Source organism: Trichosurus vulpecula, chromosome 1 (genome assembly GCF_011100635.1).
Source record: "Trichosurus vulpecula isolate mTriVul1 chromosome 1, mTriVul1.pri, whole genome shotgun sequence".
Classification (NCBI taxonomy): Eukaryota; Metazoa; Chordata; class Mammalia; order Diprotodontia; family Phalangeridae; genus Trichosurus; species Trichosurus vulpecula.
Genome location: NC_050573.1, coordinates 312,822,350 through 312,847,456, shown reverse-complemented (window position 1 = coordinate 312,847,456; position 25,107 = coordinate 312,822,350). Strand labels below are relative to the sequence as shown.

Sequence of the window (25,107 nt, the reverse complement as noted above, 5' to 3'; positions counted from 1 at the left end):
CTTCCTGTAAAAGATGGGATTTTAGGAGGAACTTAAAAGAATCTGGGGAAGCCAGAAGAAAGAGTTGAGGAAAGGGAGAATGCCAGGAATGGGGGATAGCCAGAGAAAATGCCCTAACCAAGAGATGTGGTGTCTTGTTTGAGGAACATGAAGAAGGTGGGTATCATTAGACAGAGAACATGGTGAGGAATAAAGGAGGTTAGGTTATGAAGAGCATTAAACACCAAACAGAAGATTCTGTATTTGATGCTGGAGGCAAAAAGGAGCCAGTAAGGAGTGGGGAGTGGGTGACATGTTTGGCCCAGTTATTTCAAAAAAAGCACTTTACTGGCTGAATGGAGGACAGACTGGATAGAGTATTGAAACCAGCTTGTCAGCAGACTACTTCAATAGTCCAGGCAGGAGGTGATAAGGGCCTGTGTCAGTGGTGGCAGTGTGAGAAGACAGAGTTTTTGAGAAATGGTGCAAAGGACAAGTAACTGTATAGACAATTAATATTGGATAATATAGTTAAAGAAGACACAGACTGTCTTTTGCTCAAAAATAAATTATGGCTATAAAGAAATACTGGTTAACTAGTTATATATTACGAAAAAATTTTGAACAATGGCAACATTGTTGAAAAAAAAGATATTCAGCCTCCCAAAGGTGATTGCTTTCGAGGAAAACATCTAAAATATTAAAAAGTCTAGCATATTTGTTATTTAAACTTCTTATCCCAGGGTTCTTTCCTAACAATATTATTTTTATGTACTCTATTTACTAGATTACTTTTAAATCAGTCCAAGGTTAAGTCCAAGAGTCCGAGAATTTAGGCACACCACCTTTCTTTCCCTTCCCCACAAACACTAACGCTGCTTTCAAGGCCTACCCCTTGAAGTCACTGTCAAAGGGAGTAATCATTGTAGAGAAGATACCAAGCAACTGCCACTGAAGGAGCTGTGGCCCAGGGCCTCTTCAGCAGCCATAGCTACAGAAGCCCCAGAAAACAAAGTTCTCACCAAATTCCTTGGCAAAAATCAACTGGTTTAACATATTTTCCCCCCAATGGAAATGACATTAAAGAATATAGATAACCACTTGCTTTACTGTTGTCCCCTAAGAACCATATTGTGCCTGGCTATCTGACTTTTAACTGCCACTTCCTGTGTGTGCTGTCTTTCCTATTCTACTTGAACATGAGCTCCTTGAAAGTAAGACCCATCTTGGCACAGAGTGTGAAATGTCTTTCATTCATGAATTAATTCAGTAAAGAATCCACAGAGGGAAAATTTAAATGAACAGGATTAGGTGAGGAAAGGGTTCTGATGCTGTTTCTAAAAAGATGACAATAAATAATCTATGAGCACTATGAGCACAGCTAACTATTTGTAAGACAAAGTCCAGAGTCACACCCAGTGAATGCTGGTCCCAGAAAATAGCACCAACCTCTTTCTCTCTCTTATTTCTCACCCAGGCACCAAAAATTTTCTGTTTTCTCCCTCTCCCCCAGCATCTACCCTGAGGACAGAACCAATAATAAATCCCTTTCTTCTTTTATTGCCTTTCCTCCACAAAAAGAAATTAAACTTTTAACAATAGCTGAAGAGTTGTGAAGAGCGGTGAAACACGTTTATCCCACTGGTTTATGAACACAGCGTTCCAAATGAAAAACAAAGAGACAAACCTGTTTCTGAATTCAAAAGGTTGCATAATTTAATTGATGGTGAGAAACTTAACTAGAAGTAGCTTTAAAAAGTGTTTCTTGAGCCTGATAATATTGTTCATTATCTGACAAATATTGCCAGAGTTTAGCTACAATATATGTATCAGGGGGACTTTGCCCTCTAGCTGATCAAATAATCAAAATGATGGCCCATGTAAATATACAGAAAGACATCATAAGGATTTTTAGTACCAATCTATAATCTTGGTGTCATGGAAAGAACACACGATTAGAAAATAGTTAGGGGGTCTGATTCATAGTCCTAGATCCCTCGTTGAGTTGCTGGCCAAGACAGTTCCATTTTCTGGGCCTCAGTTTTCTCACTTGTAAAACAAGTTAGATCTGATAAACCTCTTAAGATCTCTTAAAGTTTTGAAATTCTATGAAGTAATGCCTCAAACTGTAATAAAACTGTTTATAAAAAATAGCTAAATTTATCAAACCAAACCTAAGTACAAATTTGTTTTTTACCACATATATGAATTTTAGATGCACAACTATATTACATTTTAGTTCCTGTTGTTTACATTTGGGCTCTTGTTTTGATAGGGAACATAACAAACTGGGCTATACATTTTGTATTTCACTTTCCAACTAGACAAAAAAGCTTAAGTGCTCAACATAATACAGGAACAAATCCCAGAATTTCAGAGTTGGAAGAATCTCAGAAGCCATTTAATAATGTAATATATATCTGAATAGGACATCTCCTCTACAACAGCCCCAAGAGTGGTCATTCAGTCCTTCAAGGATGAATACTTCCAGCATAGGGAATACTTCCAGTGTACTATTTCCACATGAAAACTCACTCTACTTTTGGCCTTTTATATGTAAGGAAAATTCCTGAGGAAAATTCAGTACACATTTTTCTCACTTTAAGTCTAAATCTGCCTCTTTGCAACTTTTACTTATAGCTATCCTTTTGGACCTAGTAAAACAAGTCACACTTCTATGTAATAGCTCTTCAAAAATTAAAACTGCTATCTTGTTCCCCCTTCCTCCTAAGTCAAGTATTCTTAACTATGGAATATGTGAATTTTTCTTTAAATATATATTTTTGATTATTTCAATATGACTGGTTCCCTGTGTAATCCCATGTACTGTTTTTTTATGCATTTGACAACTTTTTTTTCTGGGAAGAGTTCCAAGAGTTTCATCAGATTGTAAAAAGGGTACATGATACAAAAAAAAGGTTAAGAACCCAAATCGTGTTCCTATGACAATTTCCAATTCTCCTCATCATTCATTCTTGCCACTAGCCTCTGGATGGGCTCTGATTTGACAGTGTCTTTCTTAAAATACAGTATCCACTGAAATTTAGAGAAACAAAAATTAAAATACTCGAGGTATCCATTTCAAGCTAGCAGAGATGGGAAAAAATGGGAAATCTCATTGTTGGAAAAGCTGTAGGAAAACGGGAACACTAAATTCACCATTAATGGAGTTGAGAAGTGGTACAATTATTCCAGAAAACAAGCTGGAATTCTGCAAGGAAGGATCTAAGTTGTTCATATCTTTGACCTAGAGACTCTACCATTAGGATTACAAGCCAAGGAATTTAATGATAGCAGGGGAAGATCTATATGCAAGTCAACATTAATCTAAGTTGTTCATATCTTTGACCTAGAGACTCTACCATTAGGATTACAAGCCAAGGAATTTAATGATAGCAGGGGAAGATCTATATGCAAGTCAACATTCACTGAAGCATAACAAAAAGAAGGAAACAAAATATGTCTTTGACAATTGGGGGGTGGCTGAATAAACTATGGTATATGAATGTAGTGGAATATTATTGCTTCATAAGAAAGGACAAATATGAAAAATTCAGACAAACAGGAAGACTTGTAAGAGATGACACAAAGTGAAGAAAACAGGCAAAATTAGACACAATGATCACAATGATGCAAGTAAAGTCAAAAATGAGAAGCAACAAAACCTTGTTCAAATGCAATCATTGTTAGTGTCATATTTTCATAGTCAGAGCACATAGCCCTCCCAGTAGTTAACATACTGATAAACTGTTTGAGGGAATTGTACATGGTAGTGGACTTGATTATTTCTTGGGAAATGTCAAACTTTAACCTAGAAAATTTTAAAAATTTAAATACAAAATGTGGTGTGTCAGGACAGACTCTAATGCTGCAGATATGGTCACAAAAAAGAACAGTAGCTATCATCTCTCTAAAGATTGCTCAGGCTCAATTACTACTACATTGTTGTATAACATCACAAACACTACATGGAGTAATAAATTTTAGTTCATTTGACAACACATATATTTACCTGGAAGAAATCTTACAAAACGTGGCATGAAATGAAATCTTGGACAGCATGAACTATTATTTTCAAATGAAGGGCCTAAAACAATTGGAAGAGGAAAAAAAAAATCTTAAAAAATATTGTAAAGTTACTCAATCCCTAGGCTTTATAGTAACAAAGAGAAACACTAGAAAAGCATGTGTATGTATATATACAAACATATACAGAGAAAAATGACTACGACTCTTACATTCCAAAGTTGAATCAATCATGTGTAACTTATGTAAACAGTCAAAGACTAAAACAAAGGATACAAAAAGAAAATGACAAAATTCCCTTTTACCTCCCCCATCCACCACCAGCTATGTACAATTAAAGCAATGATTTTTTAAAGTCTATTTTACACAATAAAATTACTGTCAAACAAAATACATTCTTAAATAATATGCTTATATTTTGTTTCTATCATTTTGTCTTTCAGAAATTCATTTAAGGAATATGTGACTAAACTTTTAACAAATAATTGTAGCCTAGTTTGAAAATTAACTCTAATAGGTTCCTTTTCAAAATAAGCACACAATGCCAGAGAGACATTCCCAGAAGAGTAAAGTGCTTATCAATAAGAAGAGATTAATATTTTAAAAATCTTGGTAGTCTGCTGCGTAAGCATTAGCACACCTGCACAGGCAAAGATAGAGAAAAGGCATGGCAGGGGCCAACAAAAGCATATACTAGCAATCACTTTTGGCTTTCTACATTTAATTATGGCATTTTATTTTTATAAACTTAGGAATTAAAAGGCTTTTGGGGGGTTAATATAAAATTTTACTGATTCAAAATATTAACTCACAGGACTATCATTAATGAAATTTAAGCAGTCACTCTTAAAAACTTGAAGCATAATGGGTACTGACATATAGTATTATGTAAAAAGCACTTTTAAGAACCTGCTGGTGTCTAACCAATAGTCCTTGGTCATACAGATGAAATCAATTCCTACTGGGTACATTAAGTGATGGAATTATTTTTACTCAACTCTTTTAAAAAAAATTTTTACAACCAAACTTGGCTTTAAAATGTTCTACAGACCCTTGACTTTTAACAAGTATTATCCTTTTAATTATATCCATGTTATGATTTCCTTAATGAACAGCTAGGTGGCTCAGTAGATAGCACATAGGACTTAGGAATCGACAAGACCCACTTCCAAAACCTGCTTTCATATACTAAATAGCTCTGTGATCCTCAGCAAGTCAATTAATTTCTCTGTGCCTCAGTTTCCTCAACCATAAAATGAGGGTAACAGTAACCTCTATCTCACGGGGTTGTTGTGAGGATCAAATGAGTTAACATATGCAAAGCACTTGGCAAACCTTAAAGGGCTATATAAATGTAACTATTATTATTACAACTTTACATAAATTTATATTTGCCCCAGAATTGTGATCCGCACAAGGGGTACATACTAGTTGTCCTCTGCTGAAGTACTATACCTGTAAGATTCCAATCATAGAGTTCCAAAATGTCTCTGAACAGGTACAAGGAAAAGAGCTCAAGGCCTTTCACACAAAAATTCTGAAAAACAATAACTATTTTAGTATTGTATTCTGCAGACTGCAAAGACTTATCCTGATGTTTCCCTGTTAGGGTGGCAGTGACTATAGGTTCTCAGCAGCTCTGCCAGCAGCTTAGGCTCAAACAGGGTCCAGCAAATTGGAAAGGAGTTTTGGTCTGGTAAATTGTATGTTCAGACGTTCATTAAAATATGATCAATTTTTTGGCAATAGCAACAAAGTAGAACCATCAACTAAGCCCTAAAATGGCTGCAGCCAGCGTTACAGATATCTTTCAAGTGTTAAAGTAATAAGTTTGCTATTTAAGAATAATTTTAAAACAACTAAATATGAATTGCTCAACGTCACTAACTTGTTAGTGTTAATGATATGACAGGACAGCATTGCATCATGGATAGAGCACCAGCCTTCAGCGTGGGGAAGGCTTGGGTTCAAGTTCGCACTGTGATGCACACTGTGTTACTCTGGGTAAGTCATTTAACCCTCCCAGATGACTCAAGGGAACTCTCAGATTCACATTAATTTGATCTTAGAATTGCATGTCTTTTGCTAATACAAGTCTTAGCACAGTGTTAAGCTTTCATAGCTTCAGTGCTCCAGATGAGCAGCAACAATGAAAGACAGGACAAAACAGAAGTATAATACAGCAAGGAAAGGAAAATGAAGCGTTGATCCTGCTTTTGAAAATGTTCTTCACGTAGCCACATGATGAAGTTTCACTTTTCTAATTTATTCAGTTGACCAGTAACAGAATCTACTGCTTATATGAACTGAATTAAAAAGATTTAAAGCTATTCTGTTACTGGTTAGTAAAAGTTTCAATACAGAACATTTCAATACTTAAAAAAATAGAAACTGTGAATTAAAAAAAAAATGTCCCATGGCAGTCTGTTAAATAATTATCTCCCTTACCTCAGGCATCATCTCTTCAATGAAATGAATTGTGTAGTCTATATTAAATCTAATTACTTTACACAGAGGAATCTGTAATAACAACAAGAGAAGTTTAGTTCTTATTTTCTCTAAGTATTTTTCTACCTGATTTAAAATGTAATAGACATATATAAAGTATAGTGTTGATAATTCTATCAATTACAATTTGGAGGAATATATTGCAAAGTCCTACCATGGTGGGTAGGTTGTAAAGCTAATGAACAGGAACTAGGTCTGCTCTCTATATATGTAAGCGTTCTGGTAATGATTTTTTAACAGAATTAAGCAGGGGGGAAGTGTTAAATCATTAAAAATAAAATATGTCACCTCAAAAGCCACTACCATCAGATACACCACACAACAAATTTCCTAAATCTCTCCCCCTGTCTCCCACCATCACCCACTGCTATTAGTATTTTTCTTGTATAATTCAGAGACTCCATAAAATCAATGTCATGGTGGTACTTTTATAAACTATGGTGTTCTTACGTAGATAAATGAATAGAATCCAACTAAAATCTGCCTATGTAGATAAAAAAGTAGAATAACTTTAATGGGCTACTCAAAGTTAACTCTAAGCTGAAAGAAAATGAGATGAGTTTTGACCTGTTCCGACAAAAAATTGTCACCTCAACTAGATTTGGTAGGGAATTTAAGGAAAAGTAGTCATCTCAAGAACTTATGTCACATTTGTATTACTGTAGCATTTCTCCCTTGGAGAAAAAAAGTAGTGGGAAAACAATTCTACACCTGCAGACTTCCTAAAATTATAGTTATTAGGAAAACCATGATAATCCATGTTTCGTGCTTTTTACAACTATGAGGCTGATATAATGGCAAAATAGTCTGCCAGTGCCATCTACTGGAGAAAGAATCTTCTTCAAGTTACCATTTCCCATAAAAAAGAGTACTGTTAAAATTAATTTTATAGCAACTCCTACATTAACAGAGAAGAATTTTCATTTTTTGTCAAATGAACTGTACAAAGACAAATCACAATTAAAGGTCAATGCCATTTTCAAGTCCCACATCCCCATCCATCTCACTTCACTTACATGATCATCAGCAAGCAACTGTATAAATTTTCTGTTACATTAAACTGAGGTCATTATTGTCAATTCACTTTTTTATTTTTTCCTCTTGATACTTTCTTTTTTATCCAAATATATACCACTGTATTATGCATTATATTTTATCAAAGCATACATGTACTTGTCTGATACATGTGCCATGTCTTCCTTAACCATTTCAACTTTGAATTTCTCTTGAAGTTTTATAAGATAGAGGCTAGAACTTACTTCACTTGGGTGAGTGGAAAAAATTTAAGAACAACAACTAAACCACAACTTATCTAGACAGTCTTAGATTAAAATTATGATAAAGCCAAAAGCACTCTGGGTATTAACAGGTCTTTTTTTCTATACTGGGAATAAAAAGTAGGTAGAATTAAAGGTCTTAACCCTCTGGTCTACTCAAAGCCTAGATCTAGCCAAGACTAAAACTGAATCTGAATTCACAATAATGATCTATCTTCTATTAAATCCACATTCTTCTATCAAAGGCTCTCAAGAGGATATGTACTAAAGGTCGGTCTTGAAGAACTCTAAAGTCATTTTCGACTCTCAGATGTACAATGCTATTTAGCAAAGATGGCTTATATACAAGGTATCTACTAACAAAATCCAAAGTGATTTTTGATGATTTTTTTTAGCAGATAATGGTCAAAATTTCCTTTCATTGCTTAGAAAGTTAATTTCTTCAACACATGGTAACCCTAAGTATGTCTACAAAGCTAATATTATCATAGTGATTTTTAAATTTATGATGTAGACAACTTCTCAAAGTGGATACTTCGGACCAAAAATATGACTGTAAAATAAAACAATCATCCTTGTCAAGCAATATCTTCACAATTACCGCAAGTACTGAAGAATGCAGAAAGAGGCAATAAGGATTGGCAGAAGGTAAGGGAAAGGAAAGAAGAAAGTAGAGGCAAATAATTTCCCATCAATTCCTAATTCATCTCGTTTTAGAACAAAGTTTCACACTGTGTTGGGACCCTACACGTTGGTTCTTGTTTACCCAATAGTAAGAGAGTTTCAAATACCAAATCAGGAAAGAATTCCATTTGGCAGTGATTTTGAGCCAAAACATGTGATGGTACAATTGATATATTCTATTTTCTTTTCCAAAACACATAAGCAGCTATTTCAGCAGGTTAATATAATGAAGGCCAACTGAAAGTGTAGAACAAATTAGTCAGTCATGTAAGTAGTCACATTTCCACAACATTACATTGCTTCAACTGAAATTCAGAAATTCATTTTGAACTTAGTACGTACCAAACATGTGATTGTGAGGAGTAATAACAAAGTGATTGATTCTGTACCTCAAAGAAAGTTTCTCAAAGAAGGACAGATCTTAGGACACAAGAATAATATGGTTCGGCTAAATTTAACTCAGAACTGAGATGTTCCAAAGGGTTTCATTTTCTTTTGCACAATTCAAAGATAAGGTCTTATTCTTTCCTAAAAACTTTCATAACTCTCTTTAAATAAAAACTGAAAATAGCTTTAATGTGTTGATCCATGTTACCATTTCTTTTCAATCTTTCACATTTTAAAAATATTACTCTGACATTTATATACAGATATATGAATTCATATAACCCAAACTGGGACTCATTAGGAATGATGTCACCCTCCCACACACTCTGTGAAAGCACACAATATTCTGAGGCTCATTTAGCAATATTCCATAATATAAGAGAATTCTAAGAAAAAAGAATATGTACTTACATTGGTCAAAGGAGCATGTGCAAACATAGAAAATCCTTCAAAAATATATTCATGATCATCATATTCTATAACAGTTGGTCTATCAGTCTAAGAAGCAAAAATATTAAAAATACATATCATATGCAAAATTTGCTAGCATATATTATTTCAGAATTGTTTCTCAATGAAAACTCAAGCACACTAGAAGTAAAATGAATTCAACAAACATTTACTAAGCAGCCAGCCAACCAAAAAGAATTTATTAAATAATTACTATATACCACCCTGCCCCAAAAGACCTGACATTCTATTGGAAGAGACTATATGCAAGATATATATATGAAGTAATATTAGAGAAAAGGCATTAGCATTAGTTAAGGCAAACTGGGAAAAGCTTCTTGCAGGAGGTGGGATTTTATCTGAGACTTGAAGAAAGCTAAGGTAATCAAGAATCAGAAATGAGGAAGAAGTATAGTACAATGCAGGGGACTGTCAATGAAAATGCATTGGAATCGGGAGATGAAGTCTCTTGCATGATGAAAAAGTAGGCTCATATAAAGTGGAAATAGTGATAGAAAAGTTTGGAAGAGAAGGATTTTGGGAGAAAACATGAGATCAATTTTGGACATGTTGAGTTTAAGATGTTGTAGTTAAAACTGTCAGTGCTACAACAAACTGATCACTAGAACAAGAAAGTTTCTTTTCTTTTAATAGTATTTTCCCCCAATTATATGTCAAGACAATTTTTAGCATTCATTTTTACAAGATTTTGAGTTCCAAATTTTTCTCCTTCCCTCTGTCCCTCCCTCCCCCCCCCTTTCTAAAATGGCAGGCAAGGGAGGTGGAGCCAAGATAGCAGAGTAAAGGCAGGGACTTGCCTGAGTTCTCTCCCAAACCCCTCCAAATACCTTCAAAAAATGACTAACTTTTCTCTTTTTTGGTGGCCTGCAACATGGCTTCCCGACTAAGGAAGATGCAGAAGCCTGAAGGCAAGTCGGCCAAGGCAGCGAGCGCATTGGCAAGCAGCGGAAGCACTCCCGAGGCGGAGGCAATGCAGGAGGGCTGCACCACCACTGGATCAACTTCGACAAATATCATCCAGGTTACTCGGGGAGAGTAGGTATGAGGCATTATCACACGAAGAAGAACCAAAGCTACTGCCCAACTGTCAACCTTGATAAGCTGTGGACACTGGTCAGTGAGCAGACCAGGAATGATGCTGCCCAAAACAAGGAGAGGCTTGCCCCATCATTGATGTTGTACAGTCAGGCTACTACAAAGTTCTAGGAAAAGGGAAATTCCCCAGGCAGCCAGTCATCGTGAAGGCAAAGTTCTTCAGCAAAAGAGCAGAGGAAAAAAATCAAGGGTGTTGGTGGAGCCTGTGTCCTTGTGGCATAAAAATCTAATGTTATCAAATAAAACAAATGTCTTTATTAATAAAAAGACTATACAAATTTTAGACCAGCAGAACCCACAAAAATATGGAATGAAACAAATTTCCATCCTAAGACAACCTGGAAGGATGGCAGGAAAGCTCTATTGACACAGAGTGAGAAGAGTGCAGTCCAGCACAGGAGGCCCTGGCAAACTAGGAGCAGACCTAGGAGTGACTGAATCACTGGCAGCAGTGGCAGTTTCCAGACCTCTCAGACCACAGACACCAAAGACAATTTAGACGGTCGGCAGGAAAGATCTGTCACATCTGGGTGAGAATGCAGCATAGACCACACCAGTACATCCCTGGCCCCAGAAATCCAGTAGCAGACCTTGGGAGCCACTGAATCACTGGCAGCAGTGGCAGCGACTACTTCCACAGCTCTCAGCCCACAGATGGTAAAGGGGGTCAAACAACTGGTCAGAAGGCAATTACAGGGGTCTTTTTGCTAGCACTGAGGCAGGACTCTTTTGCCCATACTTGGATCTGGGTCGCAGTCCTGGGTGACAGTCCTAGGGGGAGGAGGAACACTAGCATAGGAGAGCTTGTGGTTACTGTAGAGGGGGGACCCTCCTCACAGTTTCATAGCAGAAAAGAATACTTTTGGTCACTCATAGACCAGAGCACAAGTCAGGAGAGTAGCAAACACATTCTCTTAGATCGTGTCACCTTGGAAGAACTGAAAACTTACAGGTCCCTAGAGGAATCTCTGAAAACAGCTGCACAAAACCCCTGAAGCTTGGGATAGGTCACCCTCCACCCTGAAAGCAGAGCCCTACTTTAACAAAGAGTTAAAAGTCAAATAATAGGCTGGAGAAATGAGCAAACAAGAGAAAAAACCTGACTATAGAAAGTTATTAGGTGACAAGCAAGATCAAAATACACACTCAGAAGACAACAAAGTTGAAGCTCTTCATCCAGTCTCCAAGAAAAATATGAATTGGTCTCAGGCCATGGAAGAGATCAAAAAAGATTTTGAAAATCAAGTAAGAGAGGTAGAGGAAAAATTGGGAAGAGAAATGAGAGTGACGCAAGAAAATCATAAAAAACGAGTCAACAGCTTGGTAAAAGAGATAAAAAAAAAAAAACTGAAGAAAATAACACCTTAAAGAACAGACTAAGCCAAATGGTAAAAGAGGTCCAAAAAGTTGATGAGGAAAAGAATGACTTAAAAAGCAGAATTGGCCAAATGGAAAAAGTGATCCAAAAGCTCACTGAAGAAAATAATTCCTTAAAACTCAGAATGGAGCACATGAAAGCTAACGACTTTATGAGAAATCAAGAAACTAAAACAAAACCAAAATAATGAAAAAATAGAAGATGATGTGAAATATTTCACTGGAAAAACAAGTGACGTGGAAAATAGGTCCAGGAGAAATAATCTAAAATCGTAGGTAAACTGATGTAGGTTATACATGTAGAATATATTTCCATATTAGCCACAGTTGTGAACAAAAAAACAGATCAAAAGGGGAAAAACACTCATGAAAAAGAGTAAAGTAAGTGGAAAAAAGTATGCTTTGATCTGCATTCAGAGTCCATTGTTCTTTATGTGGTGCATTTGCCTTCATGAGTCCTTTGTACTTGTCTTGGATCATTATGTTGCTGAGAAGAGTTGAGTCATTTACAATTCATCATCACACAATGTTGCTGATATTGTGTACAAGTTTCCCTGGTTCTGCTCATTTCCCTTCGTCATCAGTCCATACAAGTCTTTCCAGGTTTTTCTGAAATCTGACTGTTCATCATCTCTTACTGAACAACACTATTTTTTTCATTCATATACCACAGCTTGTTCAGCCATTCCCCAACTGTTGGGCATCAGCTCAGTTTCCAATATTTTGCCGCCATGAAACGAGCTGCTATAAATATTTTTGTACCTGCAGGTCCTTCTCCCTTTTTTATGATCTCTTTGGGATACCTAGTAGTGGTATTGCTGGATCAAAGGGTAGGCACATTTTGGTTGCCTTTTGGGTATAGTTTCAAACTGCTCTCCAGAATGGTTGGATTGACAGAACCAGAAAGTTAAAGAACTAGCAAAGGAGCCCCAGCCATGTAGGCCAAGACTCTCTGAAGGCAGGAGGGAGACCAGGTACAGGCACCTAGACGGACTTGCTGCTGGGGGATGCCAGATAAGACTGGGAAAGGCTTTTCTTGAAGTTAGCGGTTTCTTGAAACCCTGCCCAAATAGGTGGGATTGTTCAGGATACTTGATGTTTTAGTAGAAAAGACAGGGTGGGGGCTACAATATAAACAAGGTCAAGGACAAAACAAGAGAACTTGAGACAAAATGGAGTTGGTTTAATTTTCTACTCTACGTACAATGTCTATGGGACAACCTCAAGATAATCAAGATGCAACTAGAAATACAAGCCTGGAGGTCAAGAGAGAAGTTACGGCTATAAAAAGCGGATCTTAAAATCATCTGCATAGAGTTCATAATTGAATTCATGGATGCTGATGAATTCACCAAGAGAGGTAGTATAGATAGTGAAGATAAAAGGGACCAGGACAGAGCCTGCCATGGCTAAGTAGCATGATCTATATTTAGAATCTAGCAAAGGAGACAGGGAGGTCAGCCAGAGAGTAGGAGAACCAAGAGAGAGCAATGTCATGAAACACTAGAGAGAGGGGAGAGTATCAAGGAAAAGAGTATGATCAACAGTATCTAGGCTACAGGTAAGTGAATCAGGATGACTTATTGAGAAAAAGCCTGTAGATTTGGCAATTAAAAGATCACAGGTAACTCTGCAGAGCAGTTTCAACTGAATGAGGTCAGACTGCAGAGAGCTAAGAAGAGAGTGACAGGAATGCAAGTGGAGACATCAATTATAGATAGCTTTCTCAAGGAGTTTAGCCACAAAATGACAGATAGGAATTGAAGCTAGTAGATAGACAAATAGCTCCAAAGAGGATTTTTGGCAGATGGGTAAGACACGGGCATGTTTGTATGAAGTAGGGTCTCAGCCAGAAGACAGGGCGAAATCAAAGATTAGTGAGTGAGAGAAATGTGCCCTTGAATACTATGCTCGTGATCCCCTTCATGTTTTTGTCCCTTCCCCATGTCGATAGCAAATTTATGTAAAAATCACTTTACATAGAGGTTTGCAGAATGGTTCACTTAGGTAAAGGGAGAACTGTCTGTATACAATCTACTTGATTAGAGATCTAAGGAAGAACTAAGAGTTCACGAACATGGAAGTAGAACATTTGTGGGTGACTGAAAAATTGAAGATATAACAATCTTTAAATGTAGCTGAGGTGGAATGGAGGAGTAGGTCAGGGGAAATGAGTAAACTGAGGAACTGGGAAGTAAGAGTGTTTGAGGGTGTAGCAACATGTGTGCTTCAGTCCCCAAGTATGAAAACTACAGGTGGGCAGGAAAGACTGGGCCAGGAATTGAACTCAGTGAGGAAGGAAAGTGTTCTGGAGGTCAATAGGTAACAGTTGCCACAGTCTTGATTGTGAAATAAATATGTATTGAATAACCTTCAAAGAAAGAGTGGTTACTGAATGATGAAGGTAAAAGAAGGTATCTAGGAATGCCAATAGGAAGCAAGAAGGATTCCAACTCTACCATCTAGACCAATGAATTGGGGGGAATGAAAGAAAGTACAACCAGTGCTAAAAAAAGTGTGACCAGGGAGGCTGTATCATCATGAGGGAGCCAGACCTCATTAAGAAGATGGAAGGAGTAAGAAAAGAAAAAGTTTAAGATGAAAGCAAGTTTCTTAACTATGGAGCAGTCATTTTAGAGAGCACAATGGAAAAGGATATATTGATCTGGAATAGGACACTAAGTGAGGTTTAGGAAAGGGGTTCAGGTTGAAGTAACAGGAGTAAAGAAATTAGCAGTGAGGGACAGGGAAAGGAATTTGTACGATACAGATGAGGATTCAGAATCACTGGGATGAGGGGGGGAATCACATGTGTGAGAGTATACTAAGCAAACACCATGTGCAAGACACTATGCCATACTCTAAAAAGGTGAGGGGAAGGGAGTATAAGAAAACATATATGAGTAAGCATGATAGGATATAAAGTGCGACAACACAAAGTTGTATTAAAAAAAATATCTTAAGCTAAGAAGCAGGATGCCATGGTAGCTGTGAACTGGACTTGGGAGTCAAGGGAGCTGGGTTCAAATCCCACATCTATTACTAGCTGTGTGGCTATAGTTATCGCTTAACTGTTGAGAGTCTGTTTTTTAATTTGGAAAATGCTAACAAGAATACTTGCAGAGAATTCTAGAGCAACCCTATACTCACTCCAGCAAAAAAAAAACAAACAAAAAACAAAAGAAAAATCACCTGGTAAGTAATGATCAAGGAATACAACTGCTATTATTCAGTTTTGCAGCTGTATTCGACTCTCTGTGACCCCGTTTGGGGTTTTCTTGGCAAAGATACTGGAGAGGTTTCCCATTTCCTTCTCCAGCTCATCTGACAGATGAGGAAACTGAGGCAGAGAGGGCTAAATGATTTGCCCAGGGCCACACAATAAGGAAGTCAAAGGCAAAGAGAGAATCAAATCAAACTTTTTAAACTATTTTGCAGAGCACTAGTTTATCTGGGAACACAAAGTCAAAAAGGAAATAATCCTTGCCCTTAAGGAACTTATTTTCACACTTATACAAAGTAATTTGTGGAGGGAAAGTAATTGGGGGAAGGAAGAGGACATCAAGACTTCATGCAGAAAATGGCACCTGAGCTGAACCTAGGAAGAAAACACAAACTCTCAGAGGTTGGAGTGCATTCTGAGATTATGGGATGGCTTCTATGAAATGGATGGAGGTAAGAAATGTTAGGCTAATTAGCTGAAAAGAGCAGAAAATAGTAATTTTGCAGAACAAAAGATGGCAATTATCAACCAAGCTCCTATTTGAAAATCAGGTCTTAAAATCGAATATCATTTATCTAAGAAATGTGCAAAAGTAAACTGTTCCTAAACCCCATTACATTTTCACTCATATTAGAGACAACTAACCATCCAGGGTAATAATAACCAAGGGGCAGCTAGGTGGCACAGTGGGTAGAGCACCAGCCCTAAAGTCAGGAAGACCCTGAGTTCAAATCCAGCCTCAGACACTTACTAGCTGTATGACCCCCTGGTCAAGTCACTTAACCCCAATTGCCTCTAAAAAAAAAGTATCAACTTCTGAGTTTTGGTCAAAATGTAATAGGTCTTCTCTCAATGTGGAGAAATTATACACAACTCACTGATTCTGAAAACAGGCCCACCATATGTATCACAAACACACAATTTGTCAAGCTCCATTAAGAGGTTACAAAAATATAAATAAAATGACTTTAATTGCTTAAATTATAGGGATCAAATCATAAGGAGAATTTGTGAGAGATAGAGCCCTTTTAAAAATCATATTAATTACAGAAGAAAGCAAAGTGTGAGAATTACAGAAATGGATTCCACAATATATCATCTTATTACATGGCTAGAATTTAAGTACTTACCAAAAAGTTTGTAGGAGGTGAAACCGTAATTCGATAGTGGTAGAGTCTGCCAGCATTATTGGTCATAGGACGACAGGGTTTGATGGGCTTGAAAAGGAAAAAAAAATATATAAGAATAAGAACCAACTTCTGAGAAGTGGGCAGGAGAGGGTGCATATGTGTTTTTCTCTGGAGAAAATTAAGGAAAGCAAAGTCTTGATACGTCTAAGTGGCTAGCAACTTTTGACAAATTACTTAACCTTCAGAAACTCATTTTCTTCTATTCTCTGACACTGCTACCACCGCGGTACAGGCTCTCAACACTGCATACCTGGGCTATTCCAATAACCTGCTGACTGGTCTCTATGCCTCAAGTTTTTTCCCATTTCAATGCATTCTCCACTCAGCTTGCCAAAGCGATCTTCAAAAAAGACAGGTCTGACTGTGCCACCCTCCCATTCAACAAATTCAAGTGGCTCCCTATTAACACCAGGATCAAATGTAAAATCTCTTTGGCTTTGGCCTTCTAAATAACCTAGTCCCTTCCTATCTTTTCAATCTTCTCAAACCTTATTCTCTGATTGAATGAAACTCACCTAGGGCCAGCTGTTCCTGGCCCCATCATATTCCCTTTCTTGACTCCAAGCCTTTATACTGGCTGAACACCATTCCTGGAACTCTCTCCCTTTTCATCTCCATTTCCTGGCTTCCCTGACTTCCTTCAAATCTTAGCTTAAGTCTCACTTGTGGCAAGAAGTCTTTCCTACTCCTCCTTAATCTCAGTGCCTTCCCTCTCAGACTATCTGTAATTTAGCCTCTACATATCTTGCTTATACATAAATGCTTGTTTTCTCCCCCATCAGACTGTGAGCTCCTCAAAAAAGGGGCATTTTTTTTGCCTTTCTTTGTATCCATAGTTAGCACTTCATACGGTCCCTGGCACAAAGAAGGTGCTTAATAGATGCTAGCCAATTGATTGATTACTTCCTGTATAAAATGAAATGGGTGGCCTACGTAAATTCTAAGCTTCTTGTCACCTTTTTAAAAATTAGATATGATTCAATTAATAACAGGAAAAAAAAATCATGATCATATGGCTCAAGATTCAAATGTAGTAATGAAAAGAAAGGAACTGTGCTAATAAGAGAAACAGCAAACGAAGGTGTTGGACCTGACCCTAGGGCTCCTGCCAGTGCTAAACCGGATAGATTATCCTAAGAATCTAAGAATGGTCCTAAGTTTTACTAGTAAAGGGGTAGAAAGAGAAATACCAGAATCAAAAGTCTAATTTGAGTCTGGAAGTAAGAAAAAATAAACTGTTGGAGGCATGTGTGTGGGTATGTGTGCGCGCACGCGCGCATATGTACATGTACATATACACCCCCCCACACACACCCCTACACTATACATACATAAGAAGAAATATAAGGCAACTGAGAGGAAATATAAACAAAATCATGGAGAAAAGAAAACCATTAACCAACATGGCTATAATCACACAAATGAAATAATTAATTTTCTAGAAATTCTTCATGAATTTTCCTTATACTGAGCTCTATTTGCTCTTAGAAATTAATGCCTGATTTATGTCAGCTCACTTTTTAGTGATAGAGACAGAAACTAAGGGAATAGCCACCAACTGGGGGAATGGCTGAATAAATTACGGTATGTGAATACAATGAAGTATTAATGCATCATAAAATATTATAAAAGGGATGACTTTATGAACTAATGAAGAATAAAATGAGCAGAATGAGAACAATTTTATTCAATAACAATACTGTAAAAATTCAAAGATTTAAGAATTCTGTTCGATATTTTCATGTTCCATGATTCCAGCAGACCAATGAGATGAAGCATGCTCCCCACCTGACTGAGAAGAAATGGCCTCGGGGGCAGAATAAGATGGATATTTTTGGACATGGCCAATGTGGAAATTTGCTTTTACTCTGCATACTTATTATAAGGTTTTTGTCTTTCTTTTTCTTTTTTCTAATAGTGAGAGAAAAAGCAGATGGGCAGAGTTTTTTTTTTAATTGAAAAACAATAAATTAAAAAGGAAAAAAAGTTAATAATTCAAAGCCATAGCCAAGTTTTTCCCTATGCACATTAATTATAAAGGACATCTGTTTAAGACAATTCTCATAGTTGCAGTTATAACAGAACAGTTAAATGATAAAATATCAACATAATGTCTAAATTGCCTTAAGTACTCATCTTCAAATTATTTTGAGGGAGATTCCACCTCAAGTTTTCTTTGAATTTGTCAGTAACTAAAGAAATTTCCTGAAAGACAATGGTTATTTTTAAAATATGTATATGACTTTAGTGAAGAGCAAAAGTGTTGGCATTTGCCTGCCTGGCCCACTGGCCTGGCACTTTAAAGTCTAATGTTCCAAATCACTCACCTCTTCACCGGGATAGATGCTGTGCCGGATTCCTGTGCGCCTCGCTTTTGCACTGCATTTACAGAGAGGGCCATCATTCATCTGTCAGAGAAAGAAGGAAAATTCATTTTTATTGAAAAGGAAAAAAAAAACATATAAGATGAAGTCCCAGAAATGGTTTCAGTTTTTATGTCATCAGTACTGAAGCCCCTGAGAGCCTGTCAGGGACAGAAGATTAAGTGGATGTTCTAAAATCCATAAAGGTGTAAAGTATCCATATATAGTCTGACAAAAGAAAATTAAATAGCACTGTTAGCTCTGAGTGTTATTTGGGAAACTGAGGTGGAAATACCAATGTCAGTATACTTCTTTGCCCCCATTTTACTCTAAACTGGTCTATATATTTCCACAACTACTTATTTTTAGGAAAAATATACTTTTCCACAAAGAACTAATACAATTTTGACTTTGGAGAAACAACTAGAACACTTTGAAGGTGACCTGAAGATTTTTAAATCTGAATCACTCTCAATCAGAATTAGGAATGTACCTTACAGAACCAGAGAAACTTTAAATGTCTTACAGGTTTTAAACTTTTACCCCACACTCTTATTTGGCCCTTAGCTTAACACTGAGAAAGGTAATTTGTACATAAAATGTTTCTAAGACATCTATTACAGGAGAGGCACAATGCTGTATCTACAACATACAATCTGTCCTCTTGAGATGTTTATAATTTGGCTAAACAGACAAAACAAAGACATGGGAAAATTAATCAATTATTAACTGCTCTAATCATGATTATTTTCCAAATGAAAGTTATGGAGGTATAGATATGGTCTCTTCTAGCTCTAAATGTATACTCCTACAAACCAGACTTCCTAAGAAGTTTTTCTTTAGTGTCCATAAGTGGTTATCCATCTTCTGCTTTCAGACATGTCACTGATAAAATGTTAAATAAGGACAGGCAATGGAGGAAATTCAGCAATTCCCAAGGCAATCTCCTGTTTAATTTTAAACAGACTTAAATATTAGGAATTTTTCATTATGCTAGAACTAAATCTCAATCGATCTCAATCTCTCTCTCTCTCTCACTTCTACCCACTGCTCCTAATTTTGCCTTCTTTTCTTTCCATGTCAAAACCTACCATACAATGATGCCACATCTAATCCCTCTTCAGTGATAGTCCTTCAAATATTTGAAGACAGCTATGAAGCACCTTCCTACCTACTAAGTCTTCTCTTCTAGAGGCTAAACATCCCCAGTTCTTTCAAACTATCCTCCTATTCAGTTCAGTTGTTTTTCAGTTGTGTCCAACTCTTTGTGACTCCATTTGGGGTTTTCTTGGCAAAGATACTGGAGTGATTTCCCTTTCTTTCTCCAGCTCATTTGACAGGTGAGGAAACTGAGGCAGAGAGGGTTAAAAGACCTGCCCAGGTCACACAGCTATGAAGTGTCTGAGGCCACTGAACTCAGGAATATGAGTCTTCCTGACTCCAGGCCTGCACTGTATCCACTTTGCCACCTAGCTGCCCTATTTTCCTAAAGTATGTTCTAGAGTCTTTCTCTTTTATCATTCTCACCTTCTTTTATATATGCCTATGTCCTTCCTAAATTGTGGTACCTAGAACTCAACACACTACTCCAGAAAAGATGTGATGAAGGCAGTGTATAATGGAATAATGATATCTGCCCTATTTCTGGATAATATATTTTTTAATATTAACTAATAGTTCATCATACATCAGAGTGTTGACTTATGCTGTATTTACAATTCATTAATAATGCCAAATGTTATTCATAGCCATATCTCTTATTTCTAAAAAATTATTTATCTTCTATTTGTATTTATAAAATTTTTAATATTGTATTTATTTATATTTATACTTTTATATTTGTAAAAGTGGTATATAAAATTGTAGACCTTTCTACTTATTCCTTTTAGCATTTCCTCTTATTTTTTGACACATCTCTGTAGCCTGAGAAGTCTTTTTGCACCCAAACACTGTAGTCCAAAGTATTTGCCACTCCTTCATGGCTCATGGCATGAGCTACTTTGGCAAAAATGCCTTGTCTGCTTTCAGGCATATCACTGATAAAAATGTTAAACAGAGACAGGTCAAGTATAGATTCCTAGGTTACTGTGCTAGGGATTTCCACTAAGCTGACTATGGGTATGACCTTTCAATGGCTTTTCTTTGAGGGTAATAACTAAACTAGTTCCAAACCTATCTAATCATACCAGCACTTAGTACACACTGCTACATCTTGTCCATAAAGAAAGCATGACTTTGTCAATTGACTTGGTGAAATTTAAATATACTATATTCCCTTATAAATGAATTCCTCTTATACATGAATCTCTATTGTAAATCAATCTTTGTAACCCACTAAAAATATAAATTAGGTTAGTTTGGCATGATCTTTGCTTGCTGAAGCCTCAGTGTCTTTTAGTTATTGCTGCTTCCCTAAGTCTTCATAAACCATCTAATAATATGTTATAGAATTTGGACAGGAATAGAAGTCAAATTCATTGGCCTAGAGACTGCAGAACACTAGCCTCCTTTGCTTGAAAATCAAGACATGTCTTTTTTTCAGTACTTTAGCCATTTTCTCAATTTCCAAATTCTTTCAAAGCTTCCTAATCACACTTTAGTAATGATTGCCAGCTTTTTCTAAACACTAAGATGCAGTTTTTCTGTGCCTAGAGACTTTAATACAGATGGTAGCTATATGCTATCTCACTAACTCTTCACCTATTCTGGGCTTCAACTATCTGATGAATAGTTTTCTACTATTCTTCTAGTACACAGATCATTCTCTATGGAAGAGAAAGCAAGCAGATTTGCTTGTCATCTAGTCATCTCACCATCATACCTTACCTTCATTCCATCCATCTCAATTAGTGGTCCTCTCCCTTCTTTAATTATCCTTTGCTCCCAACCTAGCTAAAAATTTTCTTGTCCTTGGCCTCCATCAATAGGTTCGGCTCCTTCTGGACGTCAATGTTCCTAACATAACACTTTTGTATTTATCCTGAGTTACTTGACCTTGTTTATATGTTTTATGTCTTTTAAAAATTCTCAGTTGGGGAGAATCTTCTGGTAAGATGCATGAGTAAGAAACTGGCTCTTTTCTCAGCTTGCTTCCCTTCATCACTTCAAAACAATATAGATGCCAAATAAAATAAAAGAACAACAAAAGCAGTAAAAAAAGAGGGAAAAATATCAGGAGGAAATGCTCAGAGGGAAAAAAAAAGCAAAGAAAATAAAGAAGTAAATTAAAAAAACCTCTAAATGTGAAGAAATAATGTAAGGTTAAAAAATATGAGCAGAAATCTCTAAAAGATAACTCAATAATAACTATAGCCAGAATATTAGGGGAAAAAAAGAATAAGCCACTAGAACCCCTTGGTTGAAAAATTTAAAAAAATTAAAGGAAGAGATAAATGAACCTAAGAAGCATAATACTCCTCCCTAAAACAAAGTGAAACAAAAAGATTGGATACCATATTTTGGGAAATCACAAAAAAAAATTATACTGAATAACTGGTATTAGAGCAAAGCACAGATACACAGAATCAAAGCTACAGAAAGGATCTCTAAGTACCTCCCCAGAAATGTAGCTGCCAAGCCCAAGAGAAAATATAAGCAGTCAGAAGATAATTTATCTACTAAGGTACTCTTGTTCAAAGTGTCTTCACGGATAATCTAATGTGTTACAATGAACTGCAGCTCAGAACTTACACATTTCAAGTCAAGGATGACTCAGAAAATAATGTCTCTGCAATGTTCAGCTGTGAGCCGAACTTTGAAGCCAAGAAGAGAAACGAGCTCTAAACAACATGTGGTATGCCAGAAGTGGAATTCTGCCATCACTGCTGAGAACACTTCTCTTCCAAGGATGCTCGTCAGAAAGGTGCAGAAGAGAGCAGTCACCAATCACACCAAAGCCCTTTAGTTTAGAAATAAACATACGAACCTGTCCAGGGTCATTATACCAGAGCTCTTCATGAAGTCGATCAGGGTGGGCTTTTTTGCGTTTGATTTCAGCAATTACATCGAAAACATCAGAGTCTGAGCTACTGGAACAGCTGCTATCATCATCAGAATCACAGTCAGATTCGCTGGAGCTATCTAATATAAAAATGGGGGGGTGGAGAAGGATGGCCAGATAAGGATAATAAGGATAATTTTTTTTTTAAATGTAAGAGACTTCCAAGTGGCTAAAACATCTAAACTTTAGGTGTTTAATCAAAACTTCTAGATTTTAAAGTAGCATTCAATGAACATTACTGAATCTCCACCAATTATACATAATATACGCAGCATTATGGTAGGTACTCTGATAGCTGCTAAAAATAAAAAAAAAAAAAAGATCAGGCAAAGAAGAAAGAACTCAATCGCAGACAGTTACTATGGGAATAGAGAAGGCCAGAGTTCATCTTCAGAGGAGGATACTGAAGAAAAAGAAATGCTATAAATATGAGAGATATGCACAACCATAAAATAAAGGTCAGGAGTAGAATTTATTATGTAAAAAAGCCGGGATAGTAATCATGATCTCAAAGTTAAAGCAAAAATCAGATTTAATCAAAAGAAAAAAAACAGGATAACTACACTGTCAGTCATATCAATAGTTTTAGACCATATAAAATACCTAGACAGTATTAAAAAAAAAAATATGAGAGTATACCTGCCAAAACAGGAACTATACAAATATAAACACAAAGCATCTTTTATACAAAGCTAGATCTAAATATCTGAATATTTACTGTGCACGGGTAGGTAAATCTAATATAATAAAAATAAGGCAATTTTATGTAACTAATCTATTTATGTAATGCCATCCCAATTAAATTACTAAAAATGTATCTGAATCAGAAAAAAAATAATAACAGGGTTCATTTGGAAGAGAAGAGGGGCAGGAACTTCAAAGAAACCAAGTGAAAAAGATGTGAAGGAACTAGATTCAGTAACATCAGACCTTAAACCATATTATACGGTGAGAGCAGTGTTGAGGTGCAAAATGGATAGTTTTGATTCTTGTATAAATAAAACCTATGTAACCAAGGAGGGAATGAAGAAAATTGGGGAAAAACCTCTCATAGACAATCTCCCAGATAGAATGTGATTGGGTCAGTATAATACTGCTGTGGTTTAGGAAATGATGAGCTGGTAGATTTAGAAAAATATGGGAGGACTTGGACTTATGAAAGAAGATGCTACCCACTTTCAAATAAACAGATGATAAGAGGAAATGAGCATAATATAGTCCTATGTATATGTATTTGAGTATATGTGTACAATCATACATGATATCTATGTACATGTATGCATATAAGTGTATATTTATACACACACATACATATACACAAACATATGTGTGAATGTGTATATGAATGTGTATATACATATACACATGCATATGTACATATACATACACACGTATATCTGCAGTTAATTGTAGCCTTCTGGAGAAGGGGAGAAGGAAAAAGTAAAATAAAAAACTGCACAGCAAAGAACAAAAGAAAACATACAAGAAAAGAATAAGATGGATAGCTTTGAAAATAATGTGCAGTATTCATTATATAGGTTTTCTTGAAATGGAAATTTATTCCTTTATATTGAATCCTCTCTTATGTTCGGCTATGTACATGGCAATTTTTTTTCTTTTCTTATTTTGCATTTAAGTTTAAAATAAATTTAAAAACAAAAAAACAACAAAAAAAAAGATTTATACTCAGTTCTATCTTGACTCCAAAATGATCTCCAAGGGCAAAGGACATTTTTAATCCTGTTTATAAGCGATATTAGGGTGCTCAATATTCCCAACTGCCATAAAAAAAAAGGGGGAAAGAGAAAGCAGGCATTCATATCATTATAGGGTATAGTATAACTGCTCTGAAAACCAAACCAGAGCCTCTAGCAAGCAATCCAGGAAGCCATTACACACTTAGAAAGAGCTTCAACGCATGGCAAAAATACTTAAGGGCCTCCTATATAATTATTTTCCAGCCCCTTGAAATCTTGTTTCTGATCCAACCAATCTAAGGAAATTGTTCTTTCAAAGGTTATCAAATGATTTATCAATGAAATGCTAAACTGAACGGACTTTTCTGAGTCCCCATCATCCTTCAACCTCCTCATGTCTTTTGACAATACTGATACTCCTTCCTCTTGAACATCCTTTCATTCCTTGGCTTCAGGGATACCACTCTTTTCTGGTTCTCTGACCATTCCTTTTCAGCTTCCTTTGCTAGTTCAACTATTTTTTTGGCCCATGAAGGAGAAAGGGTCTCCCTGAGGACTCTGTCCTGGATCTCATTCTCTTCCATTTCCCCATCCCCTCTCTCTCAATTTTTTTAATCAACTTCCATGAATTGAACCTTTTCGAAGTAGATGACTTGCAAATCTACAAATCTAGCCCTTATCTTTCACTTGAACATTAGTCCTACATCACCAGTTCCCTGATGGACATTGCTAACTAGATGTTTCTTAGGCATCTCAGTCAATATATCTAAAACAGAACTTATTATCTTATCTCCTTCTAAGCCTGTTCTACCTCCAAACTTCCCTATTTC

At 36.4% G+C, this 25,107-nt stretch overlaps 1 protein-coding gene across 5 annotated transcripts in view; it reads right to left on the bottom strand.

The window, feature by feature from the left end:
• Positions 1-25,107, bottom strand: part of DROSHA (drosha ribonuclease III) — a 112,382-nt gene that overhangs the window by 59,634 nt on the left and 27,641 nt on the right. For all 5 annotated transcript variants that reach the window (XM_036754184.1, XM_036754193.1, XM_036754201.1 and 2 more), the window contains exons 8-14: positions 22,506-22,660; positions 18,545-18,625; positions 16,158-16,244; positions 9,273-9,359; positions 6,454-6,525; positions 5,461-5,542; positions 3,992-4,066 (exon numbers count right to left, since the gene is read on the bottom strand). In XM_036754184.1, the coding sequence (XP_036610079.1) occupies positions 3,992-4,066; positions 5,461-5,542; positions 6,454-6,525; positions 9,273-9,359; positions 16,158-16,244; positions 18,545-18,625; positions 22,506-22,660 (639 nt within the window). The remainder of the gene's footprint in view (positions 1-3,991; positions 4,067-5,460; positions 5,543-6,453; positions 6,526-9,272; positions 9,360-16,157; positions 16,245-18,544; positions 18,626-22,505; positions 22,661-25,107) is intronic.